This window comes from Heteronotia binoei, chromosome 10 (genome assembly GCF_032191835.1).
Source record: "Heteronotia binoei isolate CCM8104 ecotype False Entrance Well chromosome 10, APGP_CSIRO_Hbin_v1, whole genome shotgun sequence".
In the NCBI taxonomy this organism is placed as follows: domain Eukaryota; kingdom Metazoa; phylum Chordata; class Lepidosauria; order Squamata; family Gekkonidae; genus Heteronotia; species Heteronotia binoei.
In genome coordinates this window covers 74076726-74091912 of record NC_083232.1, presented here as the reverse complement: position 1 = coordinate 74091912, position 15187 = coordinate 74076726, and the positions used below count along the sequence as shown (strand labels likewise).

The 15187-nt window shown below is 42.2% G+C and overlaps 1 protein-coding gene across 2 annotated transcripts in view; it reads left to right on the top strand.

The window, feature by feature from the left end:
• The window catches only part of MYRIP (myosin VIIA and Rab interacting protein), a 186285-nt gene extending 171407 nt beyond the window's left edge, over positions 1 to 14878 (top strand). For both annotated transcript variants that reach the window (XM_060247526.1, XM_060247525.1), the window contains 6 exons: positions 7400 to 7594; positions 10417 to 10578; positions 11223 to 11327; positions 12218 to 12278; positions 13804 to 13925; positions 14523 to 14878. In XM_060247526.1, the coding sequence (XP_060103509.1) occupies positions 7400 to 7594; positions 10417 to 10578; positions 11223 to 11327; positions 12218 to 12278; positions 13804 to 13925; positions 14523 to 14555 (678 nt within the window). In that variant the 3' untranslated portion in view covers positions 14556 to 14878. The remainder of the gene's footprint in view (positions 1 to 7399; positions 7595 to 10416; positions 10579 to 11222; positions 11328 to 12217; positions 12279 to 13803; positions 13926 to 14522) is intronic.
• Positions 14879 to 15187: the final 309 nt, after the last annotated feature.

Sequence of the window (15187 nt, the reverse complement as noted above, 5' to 3'; positions counted from 1 at the left end):
TGCTCCACACTCTTTTGTGCAGTCGGCCAAATGCACGGTTTGCCTTTGCCAGCCTGTTGTCAATCTCCTTGTCGATCTTGGCATCTGAGGAGATGATGCACCCCAGGTAGCTGAACTGCTGGACTGTCTTCAGAACTGATTCACCCACAGTGATGCAGGGAGGGTGATAATCTTCCTGGGGTGCAGGCTGGTGGAGAACTTCTGTCTTCTTCAGACTAACTTCTAGGCCGAATAGCTTGGCAGCCTCTGCAAAGCAGGACGTCATATGCTGCAGAGCTGATACCGAGTGGGAGACGAGTGCAGCATCATCAGCAAACAGTAGCTCTCGGATGAGTTTTTCCATCGTCTTGGAGTGGGCCTTTAGTCGCCTCAGGTTGAACAGGCTGCCATCGGTGCGATAGCGGATGTAGGCACCATCGTCATCATCTAGATCTACTGCGGCTCTTTGAAGCATCATGCTAAAGAAGATCGTAAAGAGAGTTGGCGCGAGAACGCAGCCTTGCTTTACACCTGTGCCTATTGGGAAGGGCTCCGAGAGGTCGTTGCAGTGTCTGACTTGGCCTCGCTGGTCTTCATGTAGCTGGATGATCATGCTGAGGAACCTTGGGGGACATCCTAAACGTTCCAAGATTTGCCACAGGCCTTTCCTGCTAACGGTATCGAAGGCTTTGGTAAGGTCGACAAAAGTCACATATAGACCCTTGTTCTGTTCCCTGCATTTCTCTTGGAGCTGCCTGAGAACAAATACCATGTCGGTGGTGCTCCTGTTAGCTCTGAAGCCGCACTGGCTCTCTCGGAGGAGTTCTTCTGCAATGGCGGGCACCAGTCTGTTCAGGAGTATTCTGGCAAGGATTTTGCCTGCGATGGAGAGCAGGGTTATCCCCCGGTAGTTGGAGCAGTCTGACTTTTCCCCTTTGTTCTTGTATAGGGTGATGATTATTGCATCGCGAAAATCCTGTGGTAATTTGCCTTGTTCCCAGCAGGTGACAAGTACTTTGTGAAGTGAGCTATGTAGTACTGTGCCCCCATGCTTCCAGATCTCTGGTGGAATTCCATCAACTCCTGCTGCCTTGCCACTTTTCAGTTGCTTGATGGCTTTAACAGTCTCTTCTAGGGTGGGGATCTCATCCAACTCTGTTTTCACTGGTTGAAGTGGGGTGAGGTGCATTGCTGAATCTTGAACTACGCGGTTGGCACTGAAGAGAACCTGAAAATACTCTGACCACCGGTTCAGTATGGATGCCTTGTCTGTGAGGAGCACTTGGCCGTCTGCACTACACAAGGGACTCTGAGCCTGATATGATGGACCATATACTGCCTTCAGGGCTTCGTAGAACCCTCTTAAATCACCAGTGTCTGCACACAGCTGGGTTCTCTCTGCAAGCTTGGTCCACCAATCGTTCTGAATGTCTCGAAGCTTGCGCTGGAGGTTGCTACATGCAGCGCGAAAGGTTGCTTTTTTCCCAGGACAGGAGGGCTGAGCAAGATGTGCTTGGTAGGCAGATCTCTTTTTCGCCAGTAAATCTTGGATCTCTTGATTGTTCTCATCAAACCAGTCCTTGTTCTTCCTTGTGGAGAACCCGAGGACTTCTTCAGAGATCTGCAGGATGGTAGTTTTTAGGTGTTCCCAGAGTGCTTCTGGAGAAGGGTCTATGGGGCAACTGGGGTCCTCAATTCTTGACTGGAGTTTTGCCTGGAAGGCAGCTTTAACTTCGGCTGACTGGAGACTGCCAACCTGAAACTTCCTCCGAGGGATACCTCCTCTCCTGGGTGTGGGTTTAAAGTGAAGACGGAGATTGCAGCGTACAAGACGATCCGTATGACATTCTGCACTGGGCATTACTCGAGTGTGTAAGACATCTCGAAGGTCTCTCTGGTGCACCAGAATGTAGTCGATAAGGTGCCAGTGCTTGGACCGTGGGTGCATCCAGGTTGTCTTCAGACTGTTCTTCTGCTGGAAGATAGTGTTGGTGATGGTGAGCTGGTGCTCCATGCAGAATTCTAGCAGGAGGCGCCCGTTGTCATTGCAGTTGCCAATGCCGTGTTTGCCAAGTACTCCTTTCCAGGCTTCCGAGTCTTTACCTACTCTGGCATTGAAGTCGCCAAGGATGATCACCTTGTCCTCTGTAGGGGTCTTCCGTACGAGGTTGTGTAGATCAGCATAGAACTTGTTCTTTTCTGCAGGATCTGCTTGAAGGGTTGGGGCATACACACTGAAGAGTGTTGCATGCTGCTTGTTTTGAAGTGGGAGGCGCATGGACATGATGCGATCTGAGTGACCGGTTGGCAGGTTTTCGAGTTTGGAGGCAATGGAGTTCCTGACCATGAAGCCAACGCCAGAAAGGCGGCTCTCAGCCTTTGACTTACCCGACCAGTAGAGGCTATAGCCAGCACCGTGTTCTTGAAGACTACCTTCCTCAGGGAAACGGACCTCACTGAGAGCTGCTATGTCGATATTCAACCTGAGAAGTTCGTGGGCAACTAGAGCACAGCGTCGTTCAGGGCGACCACTGTCTACTGTGTCAAGCATGGTTCTGATGTTCCAGCACGCAAGCTTTAGTCTTTGCACACTTTGTGAGGCAGGTGCATGCCTTTTCTTTGTTGTTATTTTTTGACCGCAAGTAAGGATGCCCGTTGACCACGGCTAGCCAACTGGGGTGGAGGAGACGAGCTTTGTTTAGGCCACCTTTTCTAGGCCCCTCTCTGTGTGGAGCAAGCAGTGCTGTCCCTAGATAAGGCTGCTTGGTCGTTCAGGGTGCTGCCGAAAAATGCTTTCCTCTCCGGGTTAGCATCAGGCGACCAATACCCTGAACCGCCTACATGCAGGATCGGGACTGCGGCTTCCAGTGGCACCTTCCACCTGCCGTTTCGCCCCTTGCCCATCGCTGCAGGACTTGATGCGTTGTGGGTTGTGTATGTGGATATGCCCTTCAGGCCTGCGCAGAGGAATTTTTTAGGTGAAGCGCAGTGTGCGCGGTACTGGCTCCACCCTTTCACCTGGGGGTCATCTGCCATGGCCCAGTAAGCCGGGACGCCGGCAGCGAGTCCTCCAGGTGGTAGGTGTTACATTAACGAGCTCTATCTGCCCGGGTTTGATGTTAGAGTTTTCCTTCTCTTAGGCTGGCGAGGTTGGTGGGCCCAGCCTGCCCATCCGGTTATACCGCCAGACAATTCGGTCGCACCATGACGTAGCAAACTCTGTGAAAAACGGGGGGGACCAGCGAGAAGGTGTTGCTACGGATGCAGTAATGCAGGAGAGGCCATTGCAGTGACCATCTGCCAGCCATAGCCAGACAGTGACCACGCGGCGTTCACTACACCGGGAGAGGAGAGGCTATGTATTGCGCATACACTTTCCCTGGGGGGGTAGGATACCCAGAGGGAGCCCCCCCACCCCTGCCCCCCCATTATACACTTATCCCCCATACATTTATTCTGTATGACTCTTATATTATACAGATTTGGCCAGGCCTGCTATAGTAGCAGGCAGAAACTTTCACTTTCTTCTTAGAATAACCCTAGAAAAACTAGTTGCCAATTAGTGGGTTGCAGTGTTTGTCTTCAGTTAATGCTGGGAGAACTGTTGGGAAATTTCTGCCATTGTTTCAGGGTCTGGTGACATTTAGCTGTCCTGTTGTAGTTGCAGATTGTCTGTCATGTTCCCGTTATTCACTTGGCTGTGAAACAGAGTAGATGTGACAGCTGTCTTTTAGAATTACCTCTAGGTGAATTAGCAGTGAGCCTTCCATCAGCAAAAGAAAGGGGTTAGAAAATAAATGCCAGTGGAAGTGGTCTTTTATCAACACCAGTCACCTACTAACCTGACCTTTCTCTATTCATACTGATATTAGGGTATATGTATTGCATAGCTAGCCCTCCATTATTTATCAACAGGAAAATTCAACTACCCTCTGATTCAGAATTCTCACATCTGCTTCAAACAGAATAATTTGGGCAGCTGTGGACCAGAGAGAAGAGATGCTTTAAAACAAGTAATCCAAAAATATTGTAGTCCAGAGAGAAGATATTCAAAGTTCTATGGATGTGCACAAATTGTAGTTCTTGGTTTTTGTACTCTCTTTTTCCTTTCCCCATTCTTTCTTATGCATTCCGTATCCATACTTCCAATTTTTTATTCTATTTGTGGCATTGCTGCTGAAGCAGAATTAGAGGGTTGCTTCCAAATGGGGATTATTCCTTGTGTGTAATGCACAAAGACCCAGAATTTAATGGGAGTTCCTACATGATGTTGCTCATTGTGAGCATGACCTGTGGGCCTCCTGGTGACCATAAATACTTACAGTATTTGGTGGGCTTTCCCATTTGAGGTGGAGAAAAGGAAAGCCATTGTTGGTGCAAAGAAACTGCAGGCAAAATGTCTATTTGTATACTCTCTGTGTAGCCAACAAGGAGATGGAGCATAACTAATCTCTGACTCCTCAGTGGCTCTGTATCCTGCGTATGAACTGGGGTTTGGGCCTGGCATAATCTAGGTAACCCCTGATGTTTTATGTGACTACCCCTAAATTGCATTGCTTAAGGGAAAACAATGCACTTTTGGGCACAAGTATATTTTCGCAGTCATTGTAGTATCTTGTAGTATCTAATCAGTGATGCAGTTATGCAGATTCTCCCCTAGAAACAATAATTAGAACCACAATAATGCAAGGAAGAGCATAACACACTTGGTAGTAACAACCAGTTACTGTTGTTATTGTATGTCATAGCCTCTTATGCTTATTTGCAGCACACCAGTGGTCATAATCTTTTACCTGTGACAGAGTTACAACCTTGGTGGCTTGCCTTTACACAGATGATAAAATAAAACTGTTGCCATTCCTTTGTAACTGTTGATATTTGGTTGTGCATATGAGCTCTAAATGTTTCACATCACTTTGTCGGCTCTTTTCATAAAGGAGTGTGGCAAGCCATAAAGACCTAGGGGGGGGAGGAGGTGGAATACAGCAGAGTGTACACTTTGAAGCCGGAAACATAGCCAGCATGGATGTACTTTGATGTAATCTTGTATCATACTCTCTCTTTTTTTGGCTTTTAATTAAGGCACTAAAATGGGCTCGTACAGAGGAGGTGTCCAGAATAACATTGATTTCCTCTCTTACTATTGATCTTTGTTCAAAGTAATTAGCAGTGGCAAAAGTACATGCAAAATATGGAAAATCGTGAGTGGTGCAGCAAACCTGTATGTTTCAAGGACTTTATGATTCAAGTACTCCTGGTCTGTAAAGAGAAGAGTCATCTCACTGGTTTAATTATCACTATGTTCTGCTTAGCTAAGAGGATGATGCCCCCAACTTATTACTTCTGCTTTTGTTCCACTTCTCTTTAATCCAAATACATTTGCATTTTCTTCATAGTTCAGTAGTATAACCCAGGGGAAGATCAGTGAGCAAAGGCACATTTGTTTAGTAAATATCTCAGGCCTTTTAACTAGGTGCCGGAGAATCTTGGATTCAGAGCACGTGCTGTACTCCTGAGCTGTGCCCAATCTTAGAATATTTACACGTTCATTAGTTTTATTTATTTCTACCCTATTTTTCCCACTATTTTAAGCCACTAAGGCCGGTCGCCTGGTGGCCCAGATCAGCCCAATCTCATCTGATCTTAGAAGCAAAGCAGGGTCATCCCTGGTCAATACTTGGATGGGAGGCAGTGAATACCAGGGTCATGACATGGAGCCAGGCAATGGAAAACCACCTTTGAACATCTTTGGCCTTGAAAACCCTGCCCTACAGGATCACCATAAATCAGCTGCAGATAGACATCACACACACACACACACAAACAGATTGCAAACAGATTTAAAACAATAGTAAAACCAATAGCAAAATCCATGAAAACAGAAAGCAAGATAATCTTAAATATTACAGGGAAAGAATACAAAACTGCAGAGAACTGCAAGCTGCCAGGGGGATAAATACAAAGGTCAGAAGAGTAGGCACATAGCATAAGTACATTGGGAGGACATTCCCTACTCTGGGCACAGCAACCAAAAAGGGCCTATCACTAGTAGCCACCTTTTCTAAAGGGGTAACTTCATTACAGAACTTCTTCCCTAAAGAAACATGTACTTGCCCTGGTTAGTATTTTTAGATGACTGACCGAGACCTTTTTGATCCAGCAGGTCTGGTTGAGGGCTGAAGATTTGAGGGCTAATTATTAGTTTTTGGAATTTGGGCTTTAAAAATATTTTTTGCTTTAAAACAGACAAGCTACTGACTACATGTTTGACACCCCTGAACTAACATGTCTTTAATTACCGTCTATTATTATACTCTGTTACATACACTTTAAGCAACTATTTCACCAAATATTTTTCCCAGCTGTTGTGAGATTCAGTGTTTGTCATAAGCAGCTATACAGCCCTTGACTATGCTTCTTAATATACATAAATCACTGTCTCTTATCATATGTCTAAATCTGTCTGTATCTTATGATAGCTGTATAGAGGTTAACTGAGTCTGTGCATGTAGAACTTGCATGGGGAGAGGCTCTTGCTCAGTGGTAAAGTATCTGTTTGGCATAAAGAAGGCTCCAAGTTCAATCCCCAGCATCTCCAGTGAAGGATCAGGTCATAAGAAGAAGAAGAAGAAGAATTGCAGATTTATACCCCGCCCTTCTCTCTGAATCAGAGACTCAGAGCGGCTTACAATCTCCTATATCTTCTCCCCCCACAACAGACACCCTGCGAGGTGGGTGGGGCTGAGAGGGCTCTCACAGCAGCTGCCCTTTCAAGGACAACTCCTGAGATTGCTATGGCTGACCAAGGCCATTCCAGCAGGTGCAAGTGGAGGAGTGGGGAATCAAACCCAGTTCTCCCAGACAAGAGTCCACACACTTAACCACTACACCAAACTGGCTCTCTAATGTGAAAGTAATGTAAAAGACCTCTGCCTAAGACCCTGAAGAGCCACTGCTGAGTTGAGTTGACAATACTGACCTTAATGAACCAATGGTCTGATTCAGTAGAAGGCAGCTTCATGTGTTCAACAATGAGGTGCTAGAATATTGAAGTGATAGAATGGACTGCACCATATGAGACCAATGTGGGAAATAGCCTTTTTAAATTCTCCACTGCAGAAACATGGGAAACCATTCAAAAGGATCTTGAAGAGGTAAGGTCCACTCTGTGACCTTTTTCCAACTTCATTCTTCCACATGTGTATCTTCAGCCTAAAATATTAGGATATTCAACTAGGTCTTTCTTAGGTAGGATATTCAACTAGGTCTTTGCTTAGGTAGGCAAAGTGCTCTGGAGATCATGACTGTGGGTTCCAGGCCATAAGCAGACATTGAGAGGGATGCATGTCTCTCTCAGTAAAGAAATTACAAGGCATCTGTATCTACCTTCTAACACAGACCTGTTTACTCTTTAAAACAGAAATACTCTGCTGTGTCTCTCTGCAACATCTCTACGGAGGTCCTAAAAGTCATCAATGCAACAGAGGAGCTCATAGCAGAATCAACGAGGCCTTGCAGTGTTCCAGCAGATGCTTGTGACAGAGGGAAAGGGGAATTTCCATTAGGTACAGACCCTATCAAACTCGATGAGCAGCTCACAACACTGGAAGAAAATGTAAGAATGGCAGATAACTTTGTGTGTCCATACAGAGTAGATGGAAGGATTTGGGAATCACTCTTAAGGGGGGGAGTGTTTGATTTTGAATGTCAAAGAACTGTCACACACACAAAAACACAAAATTTTTTGGAGTTTTTAAAATTAACACACAACACTATAATTAATTGTATGTGCATCAAAGGTAGCCAAATTTTGTGCCTCAGTATGCTCAACAAGGAAGAGGATAGTTAAGCCTTTTATTAATTATGTCTGCACTATTGAAATCAGCTTATTATATGGCTCTGAAATTTTATATGTAGATGTTCTGATGACTCCCTCTGTGTGTCAGTCTTGGGTGATCTATATTCATAACAAAGACTGTTTAATTGAGAATACTGAGAAAAAAACAAGGGTAACATCTCTGTGCATTTTCACACATCTTAATTAATATTGCAAAACTTACCCAAGCATATCACTTGTTGGTCCAGCCTTTATTCATCCTTTTAAGCCTTAAAGCTCTTCTAGGAAAAAAAAGCACTATAAAATTATTTGTTGGAAGCCAAGAAATTTTCATCTAAAACATTCTAAACTTTGAGTTTTGAGGATAGTCTCATGATGATTCATTGGAGTGGTACAAAAATGTAAATATAGTTGGAATCATGGGCTGTGATCAAAAGATACCACTGTTGTGAGTGGAAAGAAAATCAATTGCACAAGTTCAGTTTGAAGATAGCTCTCAAAAAGGTATTCTGGAGAATACTCTGACCTGAAGATTTCAGTTACCTTGGAAAGGCAACTACAGGTGGGGGGGAAACTGGTTTCTCACATTCCTGCATAATTAGAAGTGCCTTCTAATTGGTTGTGACATCTTTGGATCCAAGCCTTGTGTTCCAAATATTGGCATTCACATTGTAAACATGTGTGGCTACTTGTTTATCTGTGTCTCTAACATATTTCTCACAGTGCCTGAATAAGGCATGTTTTTGGATGTTGTGTTACTATGATATCACACTTCTCCTTACTTAGTTCAACACAAAAACAAGCCCTTCCTCTTACATCTCTGTTCTGCCTCTGTCTTTTCCTATCCTGTGAATGTAGTTGTTTCTTTCAAGAAGCATGTTTTCTTTTTTTCCCTCTCCTCTTGCAACTCCATCCTTGATCAACAATGTTAACATTAAGGAAATTTTGATTTCCCTTTCCCATGTGCAGTTTTGCACCCTTCATCTTGAACCTACAAGCCTTGTCATACTCAAGTGTGTGTATATTATGACAACAATTGATAGCATCTTGGAAGATGCCAAGATGTTATTGAGACCAAGGCTATGGGTTTATTGAGGGGGGGAATTGATTGATTGATTTAAAGAACTGAACACATAAGGAACTACACTGTTATCAAATTCAAAATGATGCAGATGATCTAATCCAGTCGAGCTCCAGGTTAAAGTACAAGGCAGCAGTTCCCAGGTGGTTATTTCTGACACTGAATGATAAAGGTCTCTCTGAAGCAGCATCTAGCATCTTTATTTACTAAGAGTGAAGGAGTATATCTGGAAGTGACAATGTGAGCTACCCACAGAATCATTTCTAGGGATGGGCATGAACTGGTTGAAATTCACAAATTTTGGTCTGTTCATAGTTCCTAAAGCGCAGTGTTCATGAACTGAAAAACCTCCATGAACTTTCATGAATTTTGATGCAGTTTGTGGCAATTTGTGAAGAGCTGCTTTCTGTTCTTCACACAAAAAAAGCTGACCTCAGCTGTTTGGTTTAAATGGCAAAAAGCAGCAGGGAGCAGAAAGGGTTTAAATCTTAGATTATTCATGAACTGATACAAACCAGGTTAGTTTGCAAACCAACCTCCCAGTTCATATGGGTTGTGGTTTGGTTCGCAGTTCAATCATGAACCAAACCACAAAAATGTGGTATGTGCCCATCCCAAATCTTCTCCATGCTGAAGCAGCCCTGGCTAAGTGAAATTTATGCATGTTCTTGTGGCACACATTAATTGTACCTCATAAGAGATACCTAGATCTTGTTTGTCTGACAAACATTTCTGCTGAATGATTCCTTGGAATCAAGTTTACTAGCACCTTCAGCTTTCAGTTATAAAAACCTTATCTATTATTAGCATGGCAACATGAAATTAATCCAGATTTACATCTGCTAAAAATCTGTTCTTCTGTTTTGTCTAATTTCAGATTTCTAAAAACCCATCACTTTAGTCTGTTTTTTTTTCCAGACTGATTCTCCCTTTCCATTTCTAGGTTATAGTATTTCCATACTGAACTTAGTTTTTATGTTAATAATGAGTAATAGTAAAACAAAAACTAAAAGTGCAGAGCTGCATAAATGTGTGTTTCAGTAAATGTGATCATAACCCCTGAAGGTACACCACAGATGAAGTCTAGCCTAACTGGATGCAATAAACAGGTCAATGATAGATCAAAAAGTCTCAAGTCTAATCCCTGACATCATCAATTAAACCACATCAGATAACAAGTGTTGGAAAAGGTATTTCCTGGAAAGGAAATCTCAGATCTAGTTTGAGATTATTCCACTAGGAAGGAGTGTAGTGCAAAAGACCAGGATTAATACCATATTATTTTACTGGAAAAGTACATGCTTTGTAATATACTTTTATTTAATTTTCAATATCTGCATTTCCAGATAAAGTTGTTGCAAGAAGTAGATGCTGGAAAAATCAGTTAATCTGCCAGAGAACCTAGAGAGACACTGCCAGCCAGAGCAGATAGTACTGAACTACATGGACTGGTGGTCCATGGTCTGACTCAGTTTGAAGCAGCTTCATATGTTTATTATAGCTTCAGGTCTGTTTATAGGTGTACCTGACAGCTGGAGGTGTGTATGGACTGGAGAGCCAGCTAAATGAGCTGGAGGATGCAGCACGCAGAATTAACAGCATTACAGCTGAATCTGAGCTGGCTGATCTGGAGGACCAAGTGGCAACAGCAGCAGCACAAGTTCATCATGCAGAGCTTCAGGTGAGATGAAGCACCTGCTTTGCTACAAATGACATTTGTTTGAAGCCCATGATCTGCCATATTGGTTCACCTTATGAACATATCCAAAATACATAATTTGTAAAAAGTGTATATTACTAAGATGCACATAATTACATTCAATCTGAATGTGATTATTTTTTAAAATTTGGAAACATACAATATTATAATAATTTACACAATATTAAATACACAAATCTAATAAATAAATACATAAATAGAATTATTTCTTTATCACCTATTTAATTTATTTATTTACTTAATTTATACTCCACCTTTCTCTCCAATGAGGACTCAAAGCAGCTTACATAGTTCCCATTTCCTCCTCCATTTCCTCCCTTCTCTCCCTCTGCTCACAACAACCCTGTGAGGTTAGGCTGTATGTCTGTGACTTGCCCAAGGTCACCCAGCATCCTTCGATGGTGAGCATTAGAAAGATCCCACATGATGTACAGACACTCATTACATAGAGTTTTTTTCATTTACCAGCTATTCAAAGGTTTTTAGATACAATGCATGGCAATTTTTTTTACACATTTTTGATTGATAAAGCTGTGGATTTGGTCACAGATAAGGTTGAGTGTAACTTCCCAAATTGTCTCTGCCCTATGAATATATGATTTCAGATTTCAGATATTGAGAGCAGAATTTCAGCACTTACAGTTGCAGGCCTGAATGTGGCTCCATGTGTTCATCTGATGAGAAAACGTGACCAAAAGCAGACAAACCAGGTGAGGAAAAGCCACATGCAGCTATTCCAATCTGGTAAGGAAGCCCCATGTGCAGGCAGAAGCAGTCTTCCATGTGGACAGCTAGTACCGCACAGCCAAATGATGCTGCACTTGTGCCTGCAGGGTGTTTCTCCAGGGGTAGTGCTATGTGAAGCGTTTCGTGATGTTGTGATGAGTGGGGATACATCTCTTTGACAAAGGTATATACGGAAACAGTAGTATAGGTGAGTTTTACTGTTGGAGGCTGTTGGCTACCCACTTCCAAAAAAGCTTTCATAAACTGTGAAGCTTTTAGCTTGGCAATTTTGAAAATGAAGAAACATTAATGAAAAATCAGAACTGATTGTACGCAGAATATCTTTAGCACTGGCACTTTAATTTACCTACAGATGTGGGCGAATGGTCTACAAGTGCTTGAAGTCGGAAATTGACATGGTGAACAAGAAATAACTTTGTAACTTTATTCTTCGCACAATAGATTTTTGATTCTGTGATATTTTGTATCTTGCTAAGTGATATGTATTTTGTAATAGGTGTTTTTGAATGATTGGTTTACATTTATAAACTTACCTTCAATATTTATTAGTTAATTTTCCACAGTTCTTTTTGGTGTTTATATAATCTTGGGTCAGTATAGGCTGGGGACAGTGAGTGTGGTTGGCAGCTCAGCTTCTGTCAGTACCTTCCCCAGCCTGGGTTTTAGGTAACCAAAAGCAGAGGGCTGCTATAAGGGCTAGAAGTGGTAGAAACAGATATTCCTAGCCATCTCCATCCAGGGTCACAGATTATACTTGACCAGTTGCATGCAATTAGAATTGGACTGAACCTACTATTAGTATGAATCATTTGTTAATATGTACTAATAAAGTATGGGATTTACCCTTCAACAGATGCACACGATAGACACATCTAGACAGCAGAGACGAAAACTTCCTGCTCCACCAGTGAAAGGTGATTTTAAAAAATAGAAAATGGAATTTGTTCATTTTTATTGTTGTTGTTGTCATGTTTGCTGATACGATGGCAAAAACAGGAATATTTTAAATGAATAGAACCCAGTAGAAGCCATTTTTACTGTTAAAAATATGTCATTCGGAAAAAGGAAAAGAGATCAAAAGGATTTTTTCTTAGTTTTCACCATTTTTTATAGCTGGAAGACTTTTTATTTCCAGTTCTTTCTCAATCTTAACATTCTTCAAGTGAACTGAAATGGTGATTTACTAACTTTTGCCTTTGTATGCTATCCAGATCGCAATTTATCCTGCAATATTATAAAGCCAGCCCCATTGCATCTTGGCTTGAATATACCAGTAAATTCCACTGAGGGAAAGAATTTCTCACTAATTCCTGCAGTAGCAGTTGCTCTGCCCCAAGCTTCTGCTTTCCCCAGTTTCAAGCGATCCATTCCCCATCAGGTGCTGCATGGCTGCATTTTGACCCCTCCAATTTCCCCTCCATCTTCCTGATCTTGTTTTTTGAGATTTAGAAGATGAGGGGAAAATTGGAGAGAAGTTCAGGTCAAAATGTGGTTGTGCAGCAACTGATGGGGAATTGATCACTTGACCTGGGGAAAACAGAAGCCTGGGGGTGGAACAACTGCTACTGTGGAATCAGTTTCTGTTTAAGGAGCCTGAAGGACTTTCACATCTCATTCCTCAGGATCAGAATGCAGGAAGAGTTGGAAGTCTGCAGTTGGGAGAGGGGAATCTATAAAAATGGCCACCTCTTTCCATCTGTATATATCCTCCATTGGGTCCAAATTATCATGTTATTGCTTCTTGGCCTTTTGGCTAAGATCAGGTGTAATATCTATCAGGTTATAGCTAAACAGTTCCCTTACCTTGGTACATGAGCCAGAGATCTTGCCCTATAGGGTTTTCAAGGCAAAAAGAAGAATAAGAGTTAGTTTTATACCCCACCCTTCACTATCAGTAGGAGTCTTGGAGCAGTTTACAATAATCTCCCCTTCCTCTACCCCAGACACTCTGTGAGGAAGGTGGGGCTGAGAGCTCTGAGAGAACTGTGACTGTCCCAAGATCATCTAGTTGGCTTTTAAGTGGAGGAGTAGGGGATCAAACTCAGAGGTGGTTTGGTATTGCCTTCTTCTACATAGTGGCCCTGATATTGCTTGGAAGTCTCCCCTCTAAACACTTACCAGGGCTAAACCTGCTTATCTTCTGAGATCTGATGAAATTGGGCTATCCAGGTCATGAGAAATCTCAACTAGGTTTAAAATGTCCCCCTCCCTCCCTGCCAAAAGTTATTGTTGCAGAGAAAAGATTCTACAAATACATAATTTCCCCTTAGGGGTGTTTTCAAGAACAGTGTGTCCTAATGCCAAAAGTGAGGTGATGCAGAGTCCCTTCAGAGGATGTCCAGAGGATGCCTCTGGCCATTTTTAAAAGCTACAGATTTTGTTTCTTCCATCATTCTCTTCAATTCAAGTTAGTGAAGGCCACTGCATAATCTTTTGCAGGTGAAAATATGGATGCCTCTCCAGTTACTCCTGACAGCAGAACATTTAACAAGAATTTCATGCTTCAAGGATCTCTGACGCAAAGAACTAAAGAGAGAAAAAGCACTGCCAAGGATTTAATGGTAAGCCCTGAGCACTGGTTTATGATTCCATATCTCAGGAGGAAAGTTTATCAACTAGTCTGGTAACAATAAGGAAGATGCAAGATAGCTGAAACAAAATTAGAAATTTAATTTTTTTAAAAAAATTGATGTGCTGTCTTTCCAAAGACCTGCTCCAGAAATAGTAGCATTTCAGATTCCTTGGTATAAATGTTGAATTCCAAAATTCAGATTTCTATGAAATGTGATGAGTAACAGTAAGTTTCAGACTATAATTGTGTGAATGTCACAGTTTAAAGCAGTGACAAAACTTGCACTATTTATTTGCCAGATATTTAGGAATTTGGAAGATGGAGGTTTTTTTAAGATTCAGAATCTGCATTTCCAGGTTTTTTAAAATATTAGAAGCATCCATTGAGCTTGGAAATTTTTCTAGATTATTTTTTTTTATTGCTGGAAAGAGGGTGCTAAATAGTGATGATACCATTATGGGTACATAGTAATGCATTTAACAATGGGATCCTCTAGTTCATAAGATTAGTAGTCTTCAGAAAATGGCACAGCCTTTGTATTATTTCCATTTTATTTAATTATTTCTTCAATTCTTTTCTCTTTTAGGAACCATCTATAGGGTCTGCTGTAATGTACTAGAATTACAAAGTTCTACTGCCAATAACACACTGCCTAAGGCTGCACACTACAGTGCCTTTATATAACAGCCATTGTATACATCCAATAAAAACGGACCCTCAAGAACCCACAATGCCTCAGTAATAGGGCTTTGTTTGGATACCTCACTAAGAAAGCTGTTCAAGTCTTCAGCATTGTGGTCTTTTGTTGGAAACTCTGCCTTAAAGTTCTCATGAGACTCCAAGAAGGACGTTGAGTTTCAAGGCTCCATATTTTAAGATGCACTTTTTCCCAACATTGTCCAGTCGTATTGAAATACCTTGTTGTTAAAATATATTGGGGTGGATCCTCCTAACTATCATCTGCAGAAGTGCAGGACTTTGCTGCATTGACTTTCTCCACAGCAGGTCAAAATGTGGTTGTGGCTTTATAATATTGCATTTTGACCTCCAAAAAGTAGACTTCCAGGATGATGACACCAGTGTGGACTGGAGGGGTTGAAGTGAGAATGGGGCAGAAATCATACTCTGTCAACTTCCCTTTCCCCACTGCATTCCACACCTGAACTTACAGAACTGTTAGTACATATGGGTCCTACAACCACAGAAATCTATATTCTGTGGGTCAGAAAGAACTGCAGGACCAGAGAGGAG